The sequence below is a fragment of the Cervus elaphus genome, chromosome 12 (assembly GCF_910594005.1).
Source record: "Cervus elaphus chromosome 12, mCerEla1.1, whole genome shotgun sequence".
Lineage (NCBI taxonomy): Eukaryota > Metazoa > Chordata > Mammalia > Artiodactyla > Cervidae > Cervus > Cervus elaphus.
In genome coordinates this window covers 86,034,594-86,057,428 of record NC_057826.1, presented here as the reverse complement: position 1 = coordinate 86,057,428, position 22,835 = coordinate 86,034,594, and the positions used below count along the sequence as shown (strand labels likewise).

Below are 22,835 nucleotides of genomic sequence, written 5' to 3'. Positions count from 1 at the left end.
TATTATAGCTGCGAGGTGAGGTGGAACTGGCATCTAGTGGGGACAGGCCAGGGATGCTGCTAAATACCCTACGACACAGGACAGCTGCGGCTCCTCTCTACCCCAACATAGAGTGATCTGCCCCCAAGTGTCGGGAAAGCTGAGCTTGAGCAACCGGGGTGAGGAGGGGACTGGGCTCCCCTTACTCACAGCCCGATGTTGAAAGATTCTTGGTGTACATATGCTTTACAGATGACTGTAATTAAGTGAACTTTCTCCAGATCAGCCTCTGTCTTCTGTAGAAAGTGTACGCCCTCCACGCATCCCTGGCCCCTTGGGAGGAGGGAGGCCCTGAGGTCCAGATAATGTGTTTCCTGTGGGGCCCACCCGCCGCAGTGGGCAGGACGAGGTGTTCCTTGGCTTCTTCCTTCCAGGGTTTGCCCAGGGGGTCCTCCCACCTTTGGGGCTCACATTCGGGCCCCATCTGCTTGGAGCACTTGTCACAGATCTGAGCCAGCCACTCTGGAAAGCTCTCAGCGGGGAGGGGAGACATCAGTCCAGTGGGGGAGGAGTGAGAGCCGGTTTCTGGTCCGGAGCACAGTACTGGGGGCTTCAGCCTGGCATCGGATGGGTTGTCCCCCAGTGTGGCGGCCTGAAGCACCAGCTATTACCCATTGGCAAGTTCAGATGGGAATTGGGTTGTTCTTGGTGAAGTGGTTCAGTGACTGGTATCAGGGCTTGTGAAATTCTGTTCTCAGCTCCTCACAGGCCAATCTAAACTGGAACATTTAAAAAAAACGTGCTTAGTGTACTTAACAGAACTTGCTGAGGACACGTACGAAATGGGCTGGAGCGTGTGGTCGCTATGGTGGGGTTACAGGGAAATCTCAGTTATCCGGAGATTTGGGGACCACCCCCCTCTCCCCCATACCAGATTCTTCCTTTATGGCACCAGATGATAAGGAGCTGATGTTGGAAGTGTTGCTTTTTATTTAAACTCTTAACAACCAAAGTAAACTTTGAAAAGATTTGGGGAATAGTAGATTCAATATACAGCTAAATTTCTTTCTGTTTGTAACAGGTTCTTTTAATGTAACTTTCAGAAGGTTGCACTGATGGGACAGGAATTATAGCACACATCCTTCACCTAGACCAAGTGCTCAGACCCAGTTTTTAAAAAATATTTGTCATCCTGAAGATTGAGAACTCTGGGCAACTTAAGATTCAATACAATAAAGAAAAATCATTAATATGTTTTGTTGCAGTCAGTGTACTGAGGGCGAATGTGGACTCGTGTGTTTTTCAGACTTCAGCAGCAGCGAGTTCTGGCTGCTGTGAAATAACAGCTGGGCGACCACCTTCTCGCTCTGTGTTCACTTGCTGGGTGACCTTGAAGTGCTTAATCTATCAGTCTGTTTCCTCAACCACAGAAGGAAGGAACTGGTCAGGATGCGCTCAAGGTCAAGTCCCAGCTGTCTGCAGTTCTCCAGAGTGAGTTTTCAGGTAGACAGTTAGCCAGGGCTTAGCTGACCAGGAACGCTTCGTTCCTTAAATGCTAGACCTCTGTGGCTTGTCACCTGCAGCCCCTTGACTCAACATGTGACCCTGCATAGCATTTCTGCCTGGAACAAAGGATGCTTTGGTTTTAGCTGTGGTTTTTTTTTGTGTGTGTGTGTGTGTGTGTGGCTATACTGGATCTTTGTTGCTGCTCGTGGGCTTTCTCCAGTTGTGGTGAGCGAGGGCCTCTCGTTGCAGTGCCTTATTGCAGAGCGTGGTCTCTAGGCACTCGGGCTTCAGTAGTCGTGGTGCTCAAGCTTAGTTGCTCCTGGTAGGTGGGATCTTCCTGCACCAGGGATCGAACCTGTGTTCCTTGCATTGGCAGGCAGAGTCTTAACCACTGGAGCACCAGGGAAGTCCTGGTTTTGGCTGTGTTGACCAAAGGGAGAGGATCCTGGGTGAACCCCTAAATCCAGTGGTCCTCTCAGCAGGACTATTTGCAGGGCTTTCATATTTGCTGCGGAGAAGGAAATGGCAACCCACTCCAGTGTTCTTGCCTGGAGAATCCCAGGGACAGGGGAGCCTGGTGGGCTGCCATCCATAAGGTCACAAAGAGTCGGACACGACTGAAGCGACTTAGCAGCAGCAGCAGCATATTTGCTGCTCTGTCAGACAGTTGTCCTGGGCCATCCTTGGCATGGAAGAGGGAAAGGAACATTCTGATACTTACGTATGAAGGAGAGGCAGAGCAGCAGATCTCAGAGAGACCACTGGTGCTCAAAGGCCAGGTAGAAACAAAGGAACTGTTACTACTCAATGAGCAAATTGGAAAAAAAAAAGCTGGTCTCTGGAAGAAGCTAGAAAGTTTAGTTGTGTGTATGTGTTTTAAGTAAAATAGGCTTCACCTGAAGTATTAACAAATTTGCTTTTTGTTCACTTCTGCTCTGGCGCCTGAGATTTGGTGGGTATTCAGTAGCTCTTTGATGATGGATAAGAAGTCAGTTTCCCTGGTAGGGAGGCAGCATGGGACAGCACGGGAAAAAGGACTGTTTATGCCACCCTCCATTTCTCAACCCAGGTCTGGGTCTGAGTTCTGGCCTTGCTCCTGTACAAGTTACATGACCTTGGTCAAGCCCCGTTAGTTCTCTGAACTCGGGGAAGGCAGGGTGCACTGGGGTTGGGCCGTCTTTGTATTCTCACATAGTAGCAGTGTGCCCGGTCTTCCTCGGTGGCTCACTGGCAAAGAACCTGCCTGCCAATGCAGGAGATGCACAAGATGCAGGTTAGATCCCTGAGTTGGGAAGATCCCCTGGAAAAGGAAATGGCAACTCCGTCCAGTATTCTTGCCTGGAATATCCCATGGACAGAGGAGCCTGGCGGGCTACAGTCCACGGGGTCAGAGGACTTGGACATGACTGAGCACACACGCATGCACATGCAGCAGTTGCCCCGCGTATAGTTCGTGCTGTGACTGGATCCCGGGGTGTCTCTGGAGCTATGTGCTCTGCTCCTCATCTCCCAGCCTCACGTCCATGTCTGCCGGTTTCATGTCGGCCCCCAGAGGGCTGCGGGCCTCAGAGCTCTGGTCACAGGGACGTGAAGGCGTGTGGGCCCCGGGCCTGCCTCCCTGCCCGAGTGCACGGGCGGGCTCCGCTTCACCGTCGGCTCAGGACCTTGGCATGTCCATGGCCTTGGCTGCGGCTCCCACCACCATTTTGGGACACTTTACAGGCCCCACTTGGAGCCAATGGGAGGAAACCTAATTTCCTGCCATAGGAAATGGCTCGGCTGGTGAAGAATATATTTAAGGAATAAAACCTCTGTCAGAGGAGCTTGAGAGCATTGCTGGAGAAACTCTTGAGGGTCTCTCATCAGGAAGCTGCTGGGTGTGGGACAAGACCTCAGCCCAGAGGCGGACTGTGCTCTCAGCCCCAGCAGCTGGTCTTGGGCTACGCCGAGAAAGGACTGGATCAGGGAGAGGGGCAGGTTGTAAATAGACCCTGTTCTGCAGTGGAGCATGTTTATGATAACATCAGCTCAGAATTAAGACTTATTTATTGGACTTGCTTAAAACGGGCCCGGTGCCCTGTAAGGCTGGGAGGGTGTGTACCGGACACATGGACTAAATTAGATCCAGCAGCTGAAACTCCCAGTTCACTATTAATCCTTTGGTAAGCATTACTGGGTGTTTTGAGTGGGACAGAGGGAGAGAAGGAACACTACGGGCTGGCTCTGTGCAGCCCTGAACCCAAAGGAGTAGTCAGTGATGAGAAAAGGACGTGAGTGGGATGCCCGCCTCGTCATGAGGTTGCGGATTGTACAGCCCAGAAGCAGGGGCATGAGCTAGATGACTTCTTCTTTTTCTGAATATTTATTGTTTATTTCTGTGGCTCCATGGGTCTTATTTGTGGCACACGGGATTTTCGTTGCAGTGTGCGGGCCTCTCTAGTTGAGGCACAGGGCTCAGTAGTTGGGGCACACTGGCTTACTTGCCCCATGGCACGTGGGGTCTTCACTCCCCGACCAAGGATTGAACCCATGTCCCCTGCACTGGATGGCAGATTCTTAACCCCTGGACCACCAGGGAAGCCCCCCAGTGACTTCTTGAGGATACTGCCAAGCCAGACCGGTGGTCGTGTGCTCAGGAGCTGGAGAGTGCCCCTCCGCACCATCAGGCCTGGCCTGGCAGCCAGGAGACCTGCCCTGTAGCTATGACCTGGGTGCAGACAGCTGTGTGGTGCTAGGAGGGGCGCCTTTCCTCTCGATGGGGTGAGGCGGGACCAATACAACACTTGCCTTATGACCCAGCTGCATCTCGGAGAGGCTGCTCTGAGATAAGGAGCACAAGAGTCTTGTGAAGACTGGAAACACCAGGCTACCCAAAGCCTCACGTGGCCTCCAGGGCTGTGGACCCAGATGGCCCAGGCAGGGGAGGGGCCTGGTGTCCTAGAGCTCCTACTCGGGACCTTTCTCTTCCGGGCGCTGTCATGGTGATGGTGTAGTAATAGTGAGACTACAAAAATGACAGTGGATTGATGCCATGTATTGTGTCCTGACTATTTGCCAAAAGCTTCCCTGGAATGTCATTTAGTCCTTTCAGCAATCCAGCAGAGTGACTTATATAAGATGAAAGATAATTAAGGCCAAGACATTAAGCAATCTGATCAAGTTTACCCAGCTATTGACCAGAGACAGTCAGTATTTGAATCCAGGTTTATCTAAGTCCAAAGTCCCAGAGTTCTTTTTTTTTTTTTTTTTAAATTGTGGTATATTTGACATACAACAAACTGCATGTTTTCTCAGTGTACAGTTTGGTCAATTGTGACCTGTGTATATGCCTGCAAAACCACCACCAGGGATAAAAGCACCATATGACCCAGCAATCTTACTTCTAGGCATATACCCTGGGGAAGCCAAAATTGAAAAAAGACACATGTATCCCATTGTTCATTGCAGCACTGTTTACAATAGCTAGAACATGGAAGCAACCTAGATGTCCATCGACAGATGAACGGATAAAGAAGTTATGGTACATATACACAATGGATATTACTCTGCCACAAAAAGGAACACATTTGAGTCAGTTCTGATGAGATGGATGAACCTAGAACCTATTATACAGAGTGAAGTGAGTCAGAAAGAGAAAGATAAATATCATATTCTACGCATATATATGGGACCTAGAAAAATGGTACTGAAGAATTTATTTGCAGGATAGCAATGGAGAAACAGACATAGAGAACAGACTTAACAGACATGGGGAGAGGGGAGGAGAGGGTGAGATGTATGGAAAGAGTAACATGGAACTTACATTATCACATGTAAAATAGCCAAGGGGAATTTGCTGTACTGCTCAGGAAAGTGAAACAGGGGCTCTGTGTAAACCTAGAGGGGTGGGATGGGGAGGCAGATGGGGAGGGGATATATGTATACCAATGGCTGATTCATGTTGAGGTTTGACAGAAAACAACTAAATTCTGTAAAGCAATTATCCTTCAATTAAAAAAAAAACCCACCACCAGGAGTCAAGGTACCAACCATCAGCTTTATTCCTTGATAAGCCCCCTCTCCCATCCCCCTCCAACCCCATCCTGAGACGACCGCGGATCTGCTTGCTGTCATGCAAATGTAAGGTTGCACTGTCCCTTGACTTTACTGTATTGATGTTATACAAACAGAATCCCACCTGGCTTCTTTCACTGAGAATGACTGTTTTTCGATTCATCCACGTTATTTGTATCAGTGGTTCATCCTTTTTTGTTACTTGACTTTGTATGGCTGTTTCAGTTTGCTTATTCATTCGCTTGTTGAGAAGCATTGGGTCATCTCCAGTTTGGGGCCTTTATGAATACAGTGGGGATGAACATTCATGCACACAGGTTTGTGTGGACAGATGCCTTCATTGCTCTCGGGTAAGACTTCACAGAGTGGACTGGGTGGATCATATGGTGGGTTTATATTTTGAACTTTTATGAAATTTCTAAGCTGTTTTTCAAAGTAGTTGTACCATTTTACATTCCCACCAGCAACATATGAAGTTTTAGTTGCTCTACATCCCTGCCAGGACATGGCAGTCTTTTCAGTAGTAGCTGTTTTAGTAATGATGGAATGGCATCTCATGGTTTTAGTTTGCACTTCTCTAATGACTAATGATGTCAAGCATCGTTTCATCCTCCTTTTTGGCCACATTTATGTCTTTTTGTGTAGTGTCTGTTCAAGTCACTTACCTGTTTTGTTTTTTAATAGTTGGGTTGTTTGTTTTCTTATTAGTGAGTTTTCAGAGTTCTTTATGTATTCTGGAAATAGGTCTTTTATCAAATATGTTGGTGGTTTAGTCACTAAGTTGTATCTGACTCTTGCAACCTCACGGACTATAGCCCACCAGATTCCTCTATCCATGGGATTTCCCAGGCAAGAACACTGGAATGTGTTACCATTTCCTTCTCCAAGGGTTCTTCCTGACCCAGGAATTGAACTGGGGTCTCCTGCATTGCAAGCAGATTCTTCACCAACTGAGCTACAAAGGAAGCCCCATCAAATATATTCTTTGCAAATATTTTCTCCTAATTTGTGGCTTGTCTTTTTTATTCTCTTAACAGGGTCTTTTCAAACACCAGAGGCTTAGGCTTTGATGATGTCCAGTTCATCAACTTTAAAAAAAATTGGAATATGTTTCTGATGTAGTATCTTTGCCCATCCCACGGCCACAAAGATATTCTCCTATGTTTTCTTCTAGAAGATGTATAGTTTAAAGCTTTATATTATGACCCACCTTAGTTAATTTCTGTATAAGGTACAAGGTGTAGATTGCATCTTATTTTCCTCGCATATGGCCGTCCAGTTGTTCTAGCACCATTTGTTGAAAGTGGTCTCTTCTGTCTCATTACTAAATTATCTTTGGACCTTTTTCAGAAACCAGTGGATCATATCTATGTGGCTGTTTCTGGACTCTATGAGTGTCCATTGATCTGTACCTTGATTATTGTACCTTCCTTGGTTTAAAAAACTTTATACTATTAAAATAATTCATGTATGTAGTTTAAAAGCTCAAGAAGTCTGTGAAAAGCTCTCTTGAGTTTTTAATTTATATTCTTATATTTTATTTCCAGGAATGTTTTTCAGTAGTTTGCACATGTTCCTGTTTTAGGATTCCAGTGACTTGTCTCCCTGAGAGTAGTTTTTGTTTCGTTTCATTTTGTTTGGAAGTTTTCTTCTGCTCCCTACATTGTCTCAGATTTCTTTTTTTTCCTCCCCCACTTATGTGTGTCTCTGTGGGGATTCCGGATGTGCATCTCTATGAGAGAGTAGCAATGAAAAGCTGAGTGCCTGCTCAGTGCATGGCGATGGGAGGGGCCTGTTGGCAAACGGGCTTCCCTGGGGGGCAGGCTTGCAGGGACTGGGTCGTTCTGTTGGGTGATCCCCAGATGTCAGTGTCGCAGGTCTTTTCTCCTGGGCTCAGCTGTTTAATTCCTCTACAGGTGGGAGTGGGGCACGGGCCTGACTGCCACTGTCCTGGGTGCCTGGTGAACAAGGGAGCATTCACGAAATCCTGTTTCTAACCCTTGTCTGACTTCACCCCCAGCTGTGCCCTGTGACCCCATCCAGAGCTGCTGTCTGGATCATTTTCCATAGAGAGCAGACCTGTCTCTGGCAGGCCTGGGGAGGTCCTGTTTGTGGGGAGGCTGGCAGGGAAAGAGCTGGGACCTGCCAGCCTCTTCCGCAGACTTTAGCCCCATCTTCCTATTCTCAGCCGAGTCCTGACACGTGTGTGGTGCCTCCAACTCCTGAGTCTTCCCAGGTTTTGAGGCCCAATGGGAATCACTTCTGTTGGTGTCCTCTGATGACGATTGGTCTCAGCTCTCGTCACTCTGCTAAGTCTGTTCCCATTTGGCCAGCTGCTTTCCAATTTTGTCTGATCTGCTCTTCTACTCATTGTCTTGGGCAGGACAGAGAGAAATGCATCCATCCGGTTTGTTGTATTTGACCAAAGACTTTCCTAGTCTCTCCCACCCCTGCCCCTCCCCTCACCACTCCCCACCCCCACCCCACCCCACTCCACCCCCCTTGTTTCTCTTCCTCTCCTCCCCCTCCTCCATCTATCTCCCTCCCACCTTCCACCACTTGCCTCCTCTCCTCCACCTCCCTCCCGTCCTCTATCCCTTGTCCCCTCCCCCTCCTCCGCCACCCCTTCCCAGTCTCATACCCCCTCCCATTTATAACCACCCCCTTCTTGCTCCTTGCTGCTTCCTCTATGTTTGGAGTTTTGTCTGCTGTAATACTGCAGGTAGACAGCCAGGATCTTTAGGCCCTGAGAAGAAACAACCCATGTAACCCAGAAGGGATTGGATGAGGAGTCAGGACACTGAGGCCTCTGCCTGCAAATGTGATATGCCTTCTGCCCTCCTCGACTCTCCTTCCGCCCGTCAACTACCCGAACCCATGAGGGCTGCATCCTCACAAGGCATGTAGAGGCCTTGTGCGTCCCAAGGCCTCCCATTTCTACCCACTCTGCGCCCTTCTCCCCCTGGCAGGCCCCCGAGCAGGCGTGGGGCCCTGGGCCCCTCTGGGTCTCTGGTTCGGCTGTTAGGGGTCCTGGGGGTTAGGCCATTAGGGTGACGGGTGGGCACCCCTCTGCACCAGGAGTGCCCAGAGTGTCCTGTCCCCCACCTTCCCTGCTAAGACCCAGGCCCCATGCACAGCTGACGGAGTTTGGCCTTTTGCTCTCTGTCTCAGGTTGTCTGTCCCATGGAAGGGGGGGGCTCCTCTTCTGTTGTCCGCCATCACCCTCTTCCTGCCCTGTGTTACTTTTTTTTTTTTTTTAACATCTATGACTCTTATTTCTGTTTTGTAAATAGGTTCTTTTGTATCATTTTTTTAGATTCCATGTATAAGTGATATCATATAACATTTGTCTTTGTCTAACTTAGTTCATTCAGTGTGACAGTCTCTAGGTCCATCCATGTCACAGTCAATGGCATCATTTTGTTCTTTTTTATGGCTGAGTAATATTCTGTTGTAATATATACACCATATCTTCTTTATCCAGTCCTCCTCCATCAATGGACATTTTGGCTGCTTCCATGTCCTGGCAATTGTAAATAGTGCTGCATTAAAAAAAAAAACAAAAAAACTTCCATCAACCAGGTAGGAAAGGGGGACTCCCTGCACAACCTCACTCCTTCCTGCTGGTCTGAGCATCTTTCCAAGGACTCTATGCGGAGGCCACTCCAGATGTTCAGCTGTCTCTTTTCAGGGGATTTTGGCAAACCCTGAAGAGGGAATGTGGCCACGTCCCTCTCTGTGGGCGCACAGTGGTTTTCAAGACAATAGGAGCAGCTAAGGCCTTCTCTGTCCCCACTAGTCACCTCCCACACCCCCTTTCTCTCCCCCTCCGCCCCACAGCTCACCTCACTTATCCAGGGCTGGCTTTGGAGAGGGTCCATTGTGATGTGGAAGAGTAACGCTCACTGGTTGGTACTTCACTAAGCACTTTTTTAAAAATAATAGTTTTACTTATTTATTTATTTTTGGCTGTGCTGCGTCTTCGTTGCTGGATGTGGGCTTTTTTGCTAGAATGTGGGCTTTTTCACATTCCAGTGGGGTCTCCTGCATGGGCTCTAGGGCGTGTCGGCTTCAGGCGTTGGGGTGGATAGACTCAGTAGCTGTGGTTCCCGGGCTCTAGAGTGCAGGGTCAATAGTTGAGGTGCACAGACTTAGTTTCTCTGTGGCGTATGGGATCGTCCCAGACCAGGAGTCAACCTGTGTCTCCTGCATTGGCAGGCAGATTCTTCACCATTGAGCCCCCAGGGAAGCCCCTAGAAAGCACTTTTGAGTGAATACTGAAAATTGCGTGAGGTCAAGGGCAGCGGTGGGCGGAGAATGTTCCCATTTTACAGATGAGGTAACCGAGGGGCCCACAGACCTCACGACTTGCCCAGGGTCTCACAGCCGGAAGAGCAGAACCTCGTCTTGACCCCAGGTCTCATGACTCCGCATCTGGCCGTCTGCCTTCCGTGTCTCAGGGGCGAGTCCCAGGCTGCCTTCTCTCGTTCTGCCTGCTAATTACTGTTTTGGGGCTGTTGGGGTTCCTTGGTCTGGGGCCCCACGGGAGGGAGGTAATTACATCCTTGGAGTCGCCCTTAGTCAGCAGCTCCCGGCAGTCCCTCTGCCATAGCCCAGCTCTGACCTGTCTGTCCTTCCCCCTGCCCAGGCCAGTGACTCAGAGAGTTTGACTAGATTCTTGTTTTTGTCTCTTTGGTTGGTGCTTCTGTTGGCATCTGGCTGGCCCCTCCCTCACAGTGTCCATAAATTCCTTTTTTTTTTTTTCTCAGGAAGACAGGTGCCCTCAGTTGAATGGGGACAGGGACAGAGAGCTTCAAATGCCTCTCCACCAGCCCTGCCCAGCTGTCAGAAACGTCCTGCCCGCTGACCAGTGGGGTCCAAAGATGAGCCTTCTTGTAGGAAGGGCAGTACTGCCTTTGGGGGGCTCTCTCTATATAAGAGTACCCATCACATCCACTCTTTTTTTGTGGCCGGGGGCATGCAACGCGGCTTGTGGGATCTTAGTTCCCCAACCAGGGATCGAACCTGGGCTCTCAGCAGTGAAAGCAGGGGGGAGTCTAACCAGTGGGCCACCAGAGAATTCCCCGTCTCATCCACTCTGGACGCTTCCACCACCCCTGCCCCCAGTCTGCTTGTCCCCACAGCCAGAATTTCTTACACACAGGCACACACACTCTTCCCACTTACACATCTCAGAGGGTTCCTGTGGCTCTTAGGAAGAAGCAGAACCTCTCATCATGGAGTCTGAGACCCGGCAGAGGCACGCCTTCCTGCTGCCCCAGCCTCCCTCCTCTCTGGTCCCTCTGGCCTCCATTCTGGTCTCCCTCCTCTCAGAACCGTGCTCTCCACCTTCTCAGAACCTTAGCACACGCTCCTCTCTCTACCTGCAATGTCCTCCTCCCAGTCCCCTTTGTCTGCGTACTTGCCTTTTAGACCTTCTGGTCAACCACCATCCCATCAGAGATGCCCTGTCTCACCCTTCAGTGAAGCATCGTCCCCAGCGTCGTATGCGCTCGCAGCTCCCTGCCCTTCGCCTGTCATTGTCGCTGACCTGATTAGTAGATTAATGTCGGCCTTGCCCATGGAAGCTCCGTGGAAGCGCTTTGTGGCCTCTTTTCATCTCTTTCCCTCACCACTGTATCCCTCGTGCCACACAAAGTAGGAATTCATGAAATACTCATTAGATAAAGCATTCCTTTTTTTCCCCCCTTCTTCATCTTTGTAATTTGGCTGCACAAGTCTTAGTTGTGGCATGCAGGACCTTTAGTTGATGGCGTGCAGTATCTAGTTCTCCAACCAGCAATTGAACTCGGGCCCCCTGCATTGCAAGCATGGAGTCTCAGCCACTGGGCCACCAGGGAAATCCCTTGGTAAAGGATTCTGTGTGTATAAGGACTCTCCTCACCCGTCTAACCCTGGTTGTCCCTGGAGTCTCGCATCTTTCAGAAGCCCCCTGTTTCCCACCTGACTCTTGGCTGATGGTGCCCCTGCCACTCCAGCTCCCTAGTCTTCACAGCCTATGGCACTGCTCCAACTTTCCCTCGGGCCGGTGACCCGGGGATTTTAGAGGAAGATTCTGATGTAATGGGTTGGGGCAGGCTCTCTGGTTTTGCCTTTTAGAAGAGCTCCCGTGGACGGACACCACTGGTCCATCAGGGACCACATTTTAGCCTGGGGGAGTGCGGTGGGCACCAGGCCAACTGCTCAGAGGCCAAGTCACCACAGAAGACGTGGTTTGCACGGGGACAGGACACTGCCGTGGGTGGTGGGTTGGGCCGAGCTGGGCTCTGGGGACCGAGGCAGAACCAGGCCTGGAGTGGGGTCGCAGCTCTGCTCATAGATGACCATGTAGGCCTGAGCTCTGAGCTAGGGGCGAGAGCCTTGGACGGGGCGCCTGGGCCGGTCGGCAAGAAGCCCTCACATGGAAAGGGACTCCTGAGAGGCCTGCTGTGTGGGCCCTGACCAGTTAAAGTTCCCTTTCATGTCCCTCCCTCGCTCCCCACCTCATCACAGACCCCAGCTGAAAAAGGGATGTTCCCTTGTGTATGAGGAAGGAGTGCCCCTGGAGACGGGCTGCCTTCTGCCACCCTCCTCCACGGCGTCACTGTGGTCCTCATGTCGGCTCCTGAAGAACTCCCATCTTCTAGCTCAGCCCCGGCCCCTCTGCCCACCTCCGCCTGGCCTGGCCTCTCCAGAGCACAGATCAGCGCTGTTCCCTTCAAGGTTGGGGAGGGTAGTCATCCCGCAGCCTGGTGGCTCCGGGGTCTGCTCTGCCGGCCCAGGAGCCCTCGGCCTGCCGGCTGGGCCTCTGTTGTTCTCCTGGACCCCTTCCCGTACGCCCAGAGCTCCTCTGATCTGCAGGCCCTCTGCCTGCGAGCCGGACAAGTGCTGGTTGTCAGGGGGAGCTTTCTGAGTCTCTGCCAGGCCCCCAGGAGCTCGGCGGGCTGGACTTGGGGAGCAGGCAGCCCAGATCCCCCTCACTGTCTGTTTCTGCTCCTCCTGTCCATCCCGGCAGGTCCCTGGATGGCCGGCTGCAGGTGTCCCACCGGAAGGGGCTCCCCCACGTCATCTACTGCCGCCTGTGGCGATGGCCCGACCTGCACAGCCACCACGAGCTGCGGGCCATGGAGCTGTGTGAGTTCGCCTTCAACATGAAGAAGGACGAGGTCTGCGTGAATCCCTACCACTACCAGAGGGTAGAGACCCCAGGTACGGCCCCTCTGTGGGGTCCGCAGGTGTCTACCGGGCATCCTTCGCCGCCGCCTCTTCCTCTCCCCTTCCCCATTCCCCCACCCTCTGCCTCTCCTCCCTGAGGGAGGGCCTCTGGTGCATTTGGGGGTGCCGGGGCGTCAGTCCAGCCCGGCATCCACGCTGACCTCCTCGGTTCTGTCTCCTCTGCACAGTTCTACCTCCTGTGTTGGTGCCCCGCCACACAGAGATCCCGGCCGAGTTCCCCCCGCTGGACGACTACAGCCATTCCATCCCCGAAAACACTAACTTCCCTGCCGGCATCGAGCCCCAGAGCAATATTCCAGGTAGGCACCCTCGAGCCGTGAGGCCAGCCCCGGAGGCGGGCGCGGGACGGCCCCATCACCCCATCTCCGCACACCCGCTGGCCCGAGGCCCCTGACTCAGACCCGCGTCCCTGTGGGGAGAGGACCCGTGGCCTTGGCTCCCCGCTCACTAATGATGCTTTTCTTGGCATGGAGGAGCGGCGGCGTGACCCTTCCGCCCGGCCTCGGCACAGTCATTTATTTTGGAAGCGGAAATAGCAAGGCTGTGTTTCTCTCACCACCCTCTCGGCCCCGGGGCTGGAGTTCAGGCAGGATCCCCGAAGGTCTGGGGGGCTGCAGGGGCAGTGGGCTGAGCCGGGGCCAAGGGCCGGGCAGCGTGTGGAGAACGGGGCCTGTAAGTAAGCCCCAGGAGGGTTCCAACCTGGCTGGGAGGTTTTACTGTAAAGGGAGAAGTGGGCTCTACTGTCAGAGTGTAAATGTTTTTAGAAGCCCATCATTTACATGCAAATAATGTGTGAATCACCAGAACTCCAGGCGTCCAGGAGAACTGCTTGGCAGAAAAGTGCTTGGCCAGACCCCGCACTAGGGTAGCCGGGGCAGAGATGGGCCGTGCTCCTTTCGGAGCCGTCTAGTTTGGACTAGCCTTTGGCCCCGAGTGAGCACACCGTGCTGAGGTTGACCGCAGGCCTGTGTGCGTGGATCAGAGCCTTAAGGAAGGACCTGCTTTACAGACCCGGCCTTTCATCTGTCCTGGGTGGCTCTGGTCCCTAGAGGGTGGGTTGCCCACTCAGTTCAGCAAAGCAGAGAAGTCAGTCAGGGCCTGGGGCTCAGTGAGAGAAATGCATGGTGGTTTGCTCTCATACAGCCTGCATCCCAGCTGAGACATCCCCTCAAGAGCTGGCAGATCATGGTGCGGAGGTGGCTGGTAGAGCCAGAGGGTGATCTGAGGCAGTTGTCCTCAGAGATGGGTGAGTCCATGGCCGGGTGGAGGTGGGGGGAGTGGGTTGAAACCTGATCTTGAGGGATGGGGAGAAGTTTAGCCCCACAGAGGCTGTAGGGATAGGCACTTCAGACTGGGAGTCAGACAGTGTGAACCGAGTTCAGAGTGATTCAGGTGGGAACAAGCGAGGGTTAGTGCACAAAGACAGGGAGAGCCAGGCCTCCGAGGCCCAGAGTTCCTCAGCTCCCGCCCCCGGCGTAGTGGCGTGCATCTGTGTGTTTGCAAAGGGCGCCTCAAGAACCAAACCAGACAGGCCATGTAATGCACCACCTTCCTTTCAATTCCCAGAAACCCCGCCCCCAGGCTACCTGAGTGAAGATGGAGAGACCAGTGACCACCAGATGAACCACAGCATGGATGCAGGTCAGAGTCTTGTGGAGTCTGTGCTCCTTCTCCTGAGTGCCTGCCCTTCCCCATCCTTCCCTCTGTTCCTCCATCTCTCTCTCTGTCTTCCCCTCTCCCCCCTTTCTCTCTCCATCCTTCTCTCTGTCCCTCCATCCAGTATTTACTGAGCAATCCCCATGGGCCCAGATCTGGACTAGAGGAGGAGCCCGAGTGGCTCATGGTGTGGAGGAGACCAACAAGCCAGCCCGCAGTCCCCGTGCCGTCTCCTCTGTGTCCTGATGGGAGATGCTGGTGGCACGGAGCAGGGCCACGCCACCCAGCCTGGGGACGAAGGACTAGGGGACTGAGCAGTAACTTGCAGTGTAGGTTTTTCCTGCACTGGGTCTTGGAGGTAATAGGGTTTGGCCAGGCTGCCAGGACAGGCAGAGCAGTGTGCCAGGCAGAGTCATGAGGGGCTGTGGGGAGGAGAGCTGGTGAGTTCTGGGGTGACAGAGAGCTCCGTGTGGCTGGAGCATTCTCCTGCAGAGACAGGAGGGCCAGTCATTCAAAGCTTCAGGTGTAGCCAGAGGCTGATGCGGAGCCCCTGCAGGCTGAAAGCAGATGAAACGCTGCTGGCAGTGTGATGGAGGGTGGCCTTCATCACCTGAAACAGCTCAGGAGCGCTGGAACAGAGGCGAGATCTTTGCAAGGCCCCGAAGCATCTATTTGTGTGTGATGCCCAAATGCGATCTATGTGTTCTTGCCATGAGGGGCCCAGCCCAGTCATCTCCAGCCACATCTCCAGATGTTCCTGCCTCATTTGTTCTGGGACCAAATTGGCCCCAGACCAGCGGCTTCTTGAATTGAACCCCAGCTGCCACATCGCACGTGCATGGCGTTGCGTGTGGTTGGGTGAGGAGGAGAGAGCCAAGCAGATGTTCCCTTCCGATGACAGCAGGCATGCCTTGTGTATGCAGAGCTGTCCGATGTGGCAGGGCCACCTGCCCTGCACGTAGCCCAGACGAGAGTGCAATTCCTGAAAGAAGGATGCAGGGGACGTGCATGTTTATTGTAAATGTGGTCATTTGATACACAGCCTAGACATCGTGTCACATGCCTCCACACACCACTGATGAGTGGATGACGTGTGAACCCAGCCAGAGTGCACTGGAGACCTGTATCTGATGCCGGGTGCCTGCCGTAAGCTCACAGCTTTAAACGCTGGCGGGGGAAGTCAGCCCCCTGAGCAACATCTCTGCAGATGCTATATTTCTTCTCCCTCTCCTTCCCCCTTCCCTCCTTGCTGCTCTTCAGGTTTGTGGAAGGATTACAGGCAAACCTTTGAGATACTGTGGTTTCATTTCCAGATAACCACAGTAAAGCAAGTCACGCAAATTTTTTGTACCCCAGTACCTGTAGAAGTTATGTTTATGCTGTCTTGGTCTGTTAAGTGTGCAATAGCATTATGTCCAAAAAAGTAGTGTACACACCTTAATTAAAAATACTTAATAGCTCAACAATGTTAACCATCACTTGAACCTTCGAGTCAAAATCTTTTTTGCAATAGTAACTGTCAAAGATCACAGATCACCATCAAAAATATAACAATAATGAAAAAATTAGAAATATTGTGAGAATTTTCAGAAGGAGACAAAAGACATGAAGTCAATGAATGCTGTTGGAAAAACAGTCCCAGTATGTTGGCTGGATGCAGCGTTGCCACAAACTTTCAGTTTGTTAAAAAAAAAAAAAGTTGCATCTGCGAAGCACAGTAACACAGTCTGCCTGTGAAAACAGACCAAAGGAGAAGAAGGTCTTATATGGGACAAGCAGCCGCCTCTTCACCCTCTCAACTCTTATGTCTCCCCCTTCCTTTCTCTGTCCCATCTCTGTCCTCCCTTCCTCATCTCCTCCCGTAGTGTACCTGTAGGACCCTGTTGTGGACATGAATGTTTATTGAATACGGGCCCTGGGCTTTGTGGACCCCAGGCTTTGTGGGTGGGTGGGGTCTCCTGTTTATTCTCTGCTCTTCACTCAGACCAGTCCAGTTGCTCATGGTTTGACTTCCCTGCCAGCAGATGGGAGCAGCATCTCTGCTGGGGCCTGAGGCTCTCCCTGTCCAGCCCTGTGTCTCCCCAGATATGTGCACATGTCTGTTCAGACCAGAGAGAAGGTCCCACTTCCTGGGTCTCCATGATTCGGACCAGCCTGAAACAGGAGACCAACACTTACTAACACCTCCTGTGTACAAGCCCTGGTGTAGGCATAGTTTTGTGCACCATTTCACTTCATTTCTACACATCACACAGTAGATGGTATCATTCCCATTTTATACCTGCGGGGAAAAAAAATCAAGGCTCAAAGTGTTTGAACCACTTTGCCAAAGTCCCATGGCTACATGGTGCTATGTCCAGATACCATGGAAGATTTGAAAACTCTGCTTTTTCTGACTTTTCCACATCCCCCAGAAGATTGGGTGCTAGAGGCGAGACAGAAACCCATGGTTCCCCCTTGGTCCTCAAGGAGGTCACAGCTGAGTTGAGGAGCAGAAGCAGACCCTGCTCACAGCTCCAGGCAGCCTAAGCTGAAGGCCCAGTGGTGAGGACTAGAGATTTCAGGGAGTGGAGCCAGGCGCAAAGGGCTGTCAGTCAGTAAACAAACAACCCTCTGGAGCTGGAGCCCCGTGGGTGCAGGGACGATGGAGGGACCAGCCCAGTGTTGCTTTTTGGAAAAGCAATAGCTTGGTTTTCTGAAGGCTGATGCTGTGTGGGTCCCCACCCATCTACCCACTGGGAGTAATGAGTAAAGATAATAGAATAGGACGAATTGGGTAGTTAGGACTTTTCCCCATGTGTAGCATCATGTTTTGCATAAAATGTCAGTCTGGTTGCTGAGTTGTGGGGTGTCTGAGGCAGCTTGGTGAGTTTCCTGAAACCTGGGAATGCCTGCATTGGTATTTGCAGACCCTGAGCTCTGAGAGCAGAGAGGGGTCTGGGCGGCTGCAAGCTTCACTTTCGCTGCTGGGGGCCTGGAGCACCTGGGGAGAGGGTCTCCCCCAGTTAACAGGGCATGTCAGTGTGGGGTCTGTGTGCCCAGGCTGGGACCGCAGCAGCCTCCTGCTGCAGGCTTGGTTAGACGCATCAAACCCTCGAGTTGTGGAAGAGACTCCGAGGTCATCGGCTCATCTATTGGTTGCACAGATGAAGAAGCTGGGACCCGGGGAAGCGAGTGCACCGGCAAGGATATATGAGGTTCAGCCTTCTCCTGGGCCATGGAGGCCCAGCCCAGGGTTTTCTTCCCACACCACTGTGATGTACACCTTCTGTCATCTGGCTCCCAGGCCCACAGTCTTTTCTGAAGTCTCACAGCAGTGTCTCACCTTGCAGGTTCTCCAAACCTCTCCCCGAATCCGATGTCCCCAGCACACAATAACTTGGGTAAGTAGCTCCTTGTCTGTATAATTCGAACCCCCTTTAGCTGTAGCCCTGGCTGGTGGCTGGTGTGGGGAGGAGGCCCTGTGAAAGTGAGGCTCCTCCCCCCCAACCCCTGGCCCCCAGCATCCGCCCAGCACAACCCATCAGGTTTCTGCTTACATAGCTTCTGGGGTCACCCACAGGATGGGAAACCTGAGAACAGCGGTGGCAGGAAAAGCAGCCGTGGGCCAGGCTTGTATTTCCCCTGGGAGGCGGTTAGACACGAGTGAATGAAAATCCCCCGAATCTTGTGCTGTAGAAACATGAGGGTCTGTGGTCGGCGAGCATCCGTGTGTGGTTTGATGCAAAGCCACGGGCAGTGGTGCAGACTACAGCCCCCAGCTTTCGGGGACTTGTTTCAGATACACTTACTTGGATTTCATCTGAGCACCTCATCTGACAGTGATGTCATTTTTATTTAAAAGAGTACCATATAAGGAATTCTTTTTTTTTTTAAATGCAAAGTTACCCATAATCCCTCTACCCTCACACAAACGTGTTTGTTTTATCTTAGTCCTCTGATGTTTTTGGATCAGGCACATAATATTTGTGCTTTGCCTTTGAGATAATACTTCATATTCAGTTTTTCCTTCTATCTTCTGTTATTTTGTAAACACATTTCCATGCTTAGATGTCTCATTGATCATCTTGCATTATCTCATGATGTCTTGGAGCAGCTGGGCCATCATTTCCACAACTTTCTCTCAGATGTTTGATTTCTTGGGTCATTTTTGTGAGATTTGCTTTTCTAATCCAGGAGCGTCTTTTGGCTTCAGTGTGGGGCCTGCCAGAGGGCTCAAAACAAATGAAATATTTGTTCAGTTCTCATTTAGGGGAATTTTTTTCCTGAGTTGGTCTGGCAGCTTTAGAAGAATGTGAGTTTGATTTTGTTCTGGCCTGTACTGCTGGGACTTGACTGCAGGGAACAAAGGAGTTAATATCCATACTTGGTGAATCAGAGTGGATTGGCCTGGCTTTTGTTCCCAGTTATTCCCAGTCCTTGACTGATAGCATCAGATGAAGAGTCATCATTTGGAATGTGTGGGAGCTGCTTGAAAACCCTTTAATACAGGCTGACGAGTGGGCAGTGTGAAATATGACTTTGGGGGATCTGTTTTAGTGTCTTTGTAAAATAATACCACGATGTATGTTCCCAATGTGAAAGGACTGATGGAGTTATTTAAACATAAACTCTGAAGGCTGGAAGCTCATGTTAACTTGAAGGCCATGACTGTGAACTTCACTCTGGGCTTTCTGCTTTGGAGGTTGACCCCTCTGACCCCACCACGGCAGCCCTTTCAGTCTACAGACATCAGAGCTGGTGCTTGACCTGGCAACCCCACTGCCTGACTTGGTGGTTCGGACTGAAAGTTGTCCTGGGTGGGTGCTCACTCTGCATTCCCCTCAAGATTGCGTAGACCAGGATGACAGCGTGTCCTTGAACTTGGCCCCAAGGCAGAGAGCCCGACTGGCACGATCCTCCCAGCCTGCTGCCGTGTCCCTCAGCCTCTTGTCTGAGGGTCAGGAATTATAAGGCCATTTCTTCCAAATGAAGGAACAGCCTCCAAGCCTGGCGGACAGAGAGGGGGGAGCCACTCTGCTGGGAAGATGTGGATGGGGGCACGAGTCAGCTGACGAGTCATGAAGGACTCATGGTGAGACTCTGGCGCTGACAGGCCCAGCTTCCTTTCTGCTTGGTGAGCCCTCGAACCCCAGCCTTCACCCACTCAAAACCACTGGTAGGACCCCTACTGTCTCATCGCCTTGGCATCAGGGCTGGATGGAGATGAGAGGATGGTGATGATAATGGCTGGCATTTCTTGAGAACTCGCCGTTTACTGAGTGTTGTTCAGAGCGCTTCATGCGTGTTAGCTGAATCTTTGTGACAACTAAATCAGGTGGTAGTGCTATAATTTTTCATTTTGTGGAGTAGGAAACCAAGGAACAGACTGGTTAACGTACTTGTCCCATTCACACAGCTAGGAAATGGAGACCTCAGGCCTTGGGGGCCCAGAGCTTGTGTCCCCACATGCAGCAGGACCCTGCCTTGCTCGGCCACTTGGACCAGCTCTCCCCTTTCTCAGCAGAACTCGGCTCAGGGAGGGAACAAGTGTCAGATTGAGGGTCCTGGTGTCCCATGTCGTCCCTGGCGGGGACCCCTGCCTGCTTGCCCGTCTCTTCCTCATTCGGCCGTTTGCCGGCACTTCCTGCTCCATCTCTGTATGCCAGCCCAGGTAGGGGAATTCCAAGAGGAGCCCCAGACCCTGATATCAAATGTTGTCGGCCTTGTTGGGATAAATAAGCAGGACTGTAAATAGCTTTTTATATAAAACAAGAGGTAGGTACAGAGGAAATACCCTGAGGGCTTACAGGAGGGAATGGTGGCATTCCAGTGGGGACATCATGCAGGGTGGTCAGTATCTTCTCTGTATTTACTCATTCATTCGCTGAGTTCCTACTATGTACCGATGCTGGGGGTCCAGAGCTGAAGACCCTTAAACATTCACTGTCTGGTGGAGTGGCTGGAGGTGTCTGTCACCAGTGATGTACTGCGCCCAGGGCCAAAGGAGCAGGCGCACATAGGACAGGGGAAGTGTATGTGCCGGGTGGGGCGGGGAGACCTCAGAGTTGTGAACCGTGTGCACTGGACCTTGAAGGACAGGTAGGATGCTGTGAGGAGGCAGAGAAGGAGGGCAGGGCACTGCCGATGGAAGCACTGGCGTGAACGGGCAGGCTGAGCTCTGGGGATGGCTGGCAGTGTGGTGGGTTGGCTTATGGGCGGCACGGTGGAGATGAGGCTGAGAGGGCTGTCAGGGCTGAGAAGAGCACGGAAGGCCACACTTACATAGCCCCACCTTGCCAACAGGATAAGGCAAGATGGCAGGTTTTGAGTTTGGGGCGCTTATCTGATGGTGGCTTCATAATGATTAATCTGGCCACTATGTGGAATTTAAATTTTAGGAGACATTGCTGGGGCTACCACCCCTGCCCCACCCCTCCCAAAAAAACCCACTTAGGAAGCTGTAGCACTGAAGGAGGCTGAGATGAACGCTTTAGAGAAAGGGTAGTGGAACGGGAGAAGGCATCTGAGAGCACCATGGGCCAGAATCAGCAGCATTTATTGACCAGCTTTAACTGGGAAGACTGGGAGGCTTCCATGTCACTGAGGCCGGACCCCAGGAGATGGGGGATGGGGTTTGGCGAGGAGGGTGACAGGGAGGTGCTCACCTGAGTCCAGGAAGCAGTGGGACGGTCAGGAGAGAGGCCGCGGCTGGAGGTGCAGCTTCGGAGCCATTGGCATGTGTGATAGCCTTGCCCGTAGTGGGTCAGACACGTGATTTTATCTTTAGATGAGTTTGGAAAACCTGTCTCATGCTCACTCCTGGGGCCCCCAGGGCACTCACAGCGTAAAGCCTCTGAGAGTCCTGCAGAAAGGAGGCCTGGCTGGTCCAGCGTTTCTCTCAGGGATCCGACCACTGTTGGAACACTTCTCTCTTAGGATCCCATGGACCATTCTATAGACCTCACTTGGGAAACACTGACAAAGGTTCGGCTGAAGTCCTGGGGGTGGACGGACGCCGTGGAGAGGGAGACCCAAGGATGGACTCATGAGACGTGCCTCGGGAAGAGGCCTGGGGGTCAGGCGGAGGATGGGGCCCAACAGTCAGAGGGGAGAGAGATGCTGAGGGCAGGGGGTGGGCAGGTTCTGTGGAGATGCCAAGTGAGGGGTAAGGAGAGAGCTCCTCGGGGGTCAGGGGCATCATTTGGAGAGCAGGTGTGGGGAGGGGGCTGCAGTCCTCGGCAGTGGGCTGCAGGACAGATAAAAGGCGGTGGTGGGGGGGGTCGGCACACAGCCACCACCTCTGCATTCCTCTTTCACGGCCGAATGTCCCAAACCGTAGGATGCTGACGGGCACATGGAGAGTTCTCCCGGAGACATCTGGGCATATCAGGACACCTCTTATTTCTTGTAAAGAAGTTATTATACAGAAAGAAAGCAGGCATAGGACATCTGGCTACTACTTCATTTCTTTCCTGCTCCAGGCAAAAAATTGAGCCTCTGAGCCACTTGGGGGTGCCTCATGGGGGAGCCCCAGGAGTGACTGAGAGCCAGCTCAGCCTCTGGCCAGCCGCAGGCTCTGGGGAGATCCCAGGGCTTTGTTGTGCAGGGAAGGGATGTGAGCAGGTGAGGTTCCTGTTATTACACATTGTGTTGGATGAATCACCTGGAATTTCCAAGGATTTAGGTCAAGTATTGGAGCAAACGCAGGGGGAGGAGAGCAGGAGGTGGAGAGAGATAATGAGCCAGATCCTGCCTGTGAGTGAGCTGTTCTTTGCTTTAGAGTGAGACATCTCTGGAGAGGCTTTGACTCGGGGAAGTGAGGTACCAGGGAGTGTCCAGGGGCAGGAATTGAGCTGGAGTTGAAGGAGGTGATGGTTTCCCAGAGGGCCCTGGACTGAAGCTGCCTTCTCCTGCTGGTGGCCAAGGTAGCAAAAAGACCCCTGGCCCCTCAAGAAGAGGGCAGGGGGGGACCCCCTTACAGCCCAAACCCAATCCCAGGTGTCTTTTCCGAGGCCTCATTGAGCTCTCGTCTTCCACAAGCTCGGGGCACCACAGGCAGACGTCCTCATGGCAGGAAGTCAACCGCTGGCTGGACCGTCAGACTCCTGGGCGGCCGTCCAGCTGAGACTTCTCCGTTGTTCTTGGTCTCGGTAGACTGGTCCTCGGTTGACAGAGCAGGGGTCCTTTCTGGGTAAAAGTGGGCTTGTGGCCTAATCCTTCGCGAGACCAGTTGGAATTGGTGCCCGGCTGCTGGGATGACTGGCCTGGGCCAGCAGGGACCTGACCTTTAGGTGGGCAGGCGGCTCAGACACCAGGGGTGAGAGAATGTTTTCACAGCCACCTGAGCTGGGCCTTGAGGGTCGTGTCCCAGCAGACGAGGGGGACAAGCAGCGCAGGCAGTGGAAGGCAGATGGGGCCTAGGG

General features: G+C 52.3%; 1 protein-coding gene across 1 annotated transcript in view; it reads left to right on the top strand.

Moving 5' to 3' along the window:
* Positions 1–22,835, top strand: part of SMAD3 (SMAD family member 3) — a 128,512-nt gene that overhangs the window by 89,516 nt on the left and 16,161 nt on the right. The window contains exons 2-5 of the mRNA XM_043919841.1: positions 12,554–12,747; positions 12,942–13,073; positions 14,341–14,415; positions 17,763–17,813. Of these exons, the coding sequence (XP_043775776.1) occupies positions 12,554–12,747; positions 12,942–13,073; positions 14,341–14,415; positions 17,763–17,813 (452 nt within the window). The remainder of the gene's footprint in view (positions 1–12,553; positions 12,748–12,941; positions 13,074–14,340; positions 14,416–17,762; positions 17,814–22,835) is intronic.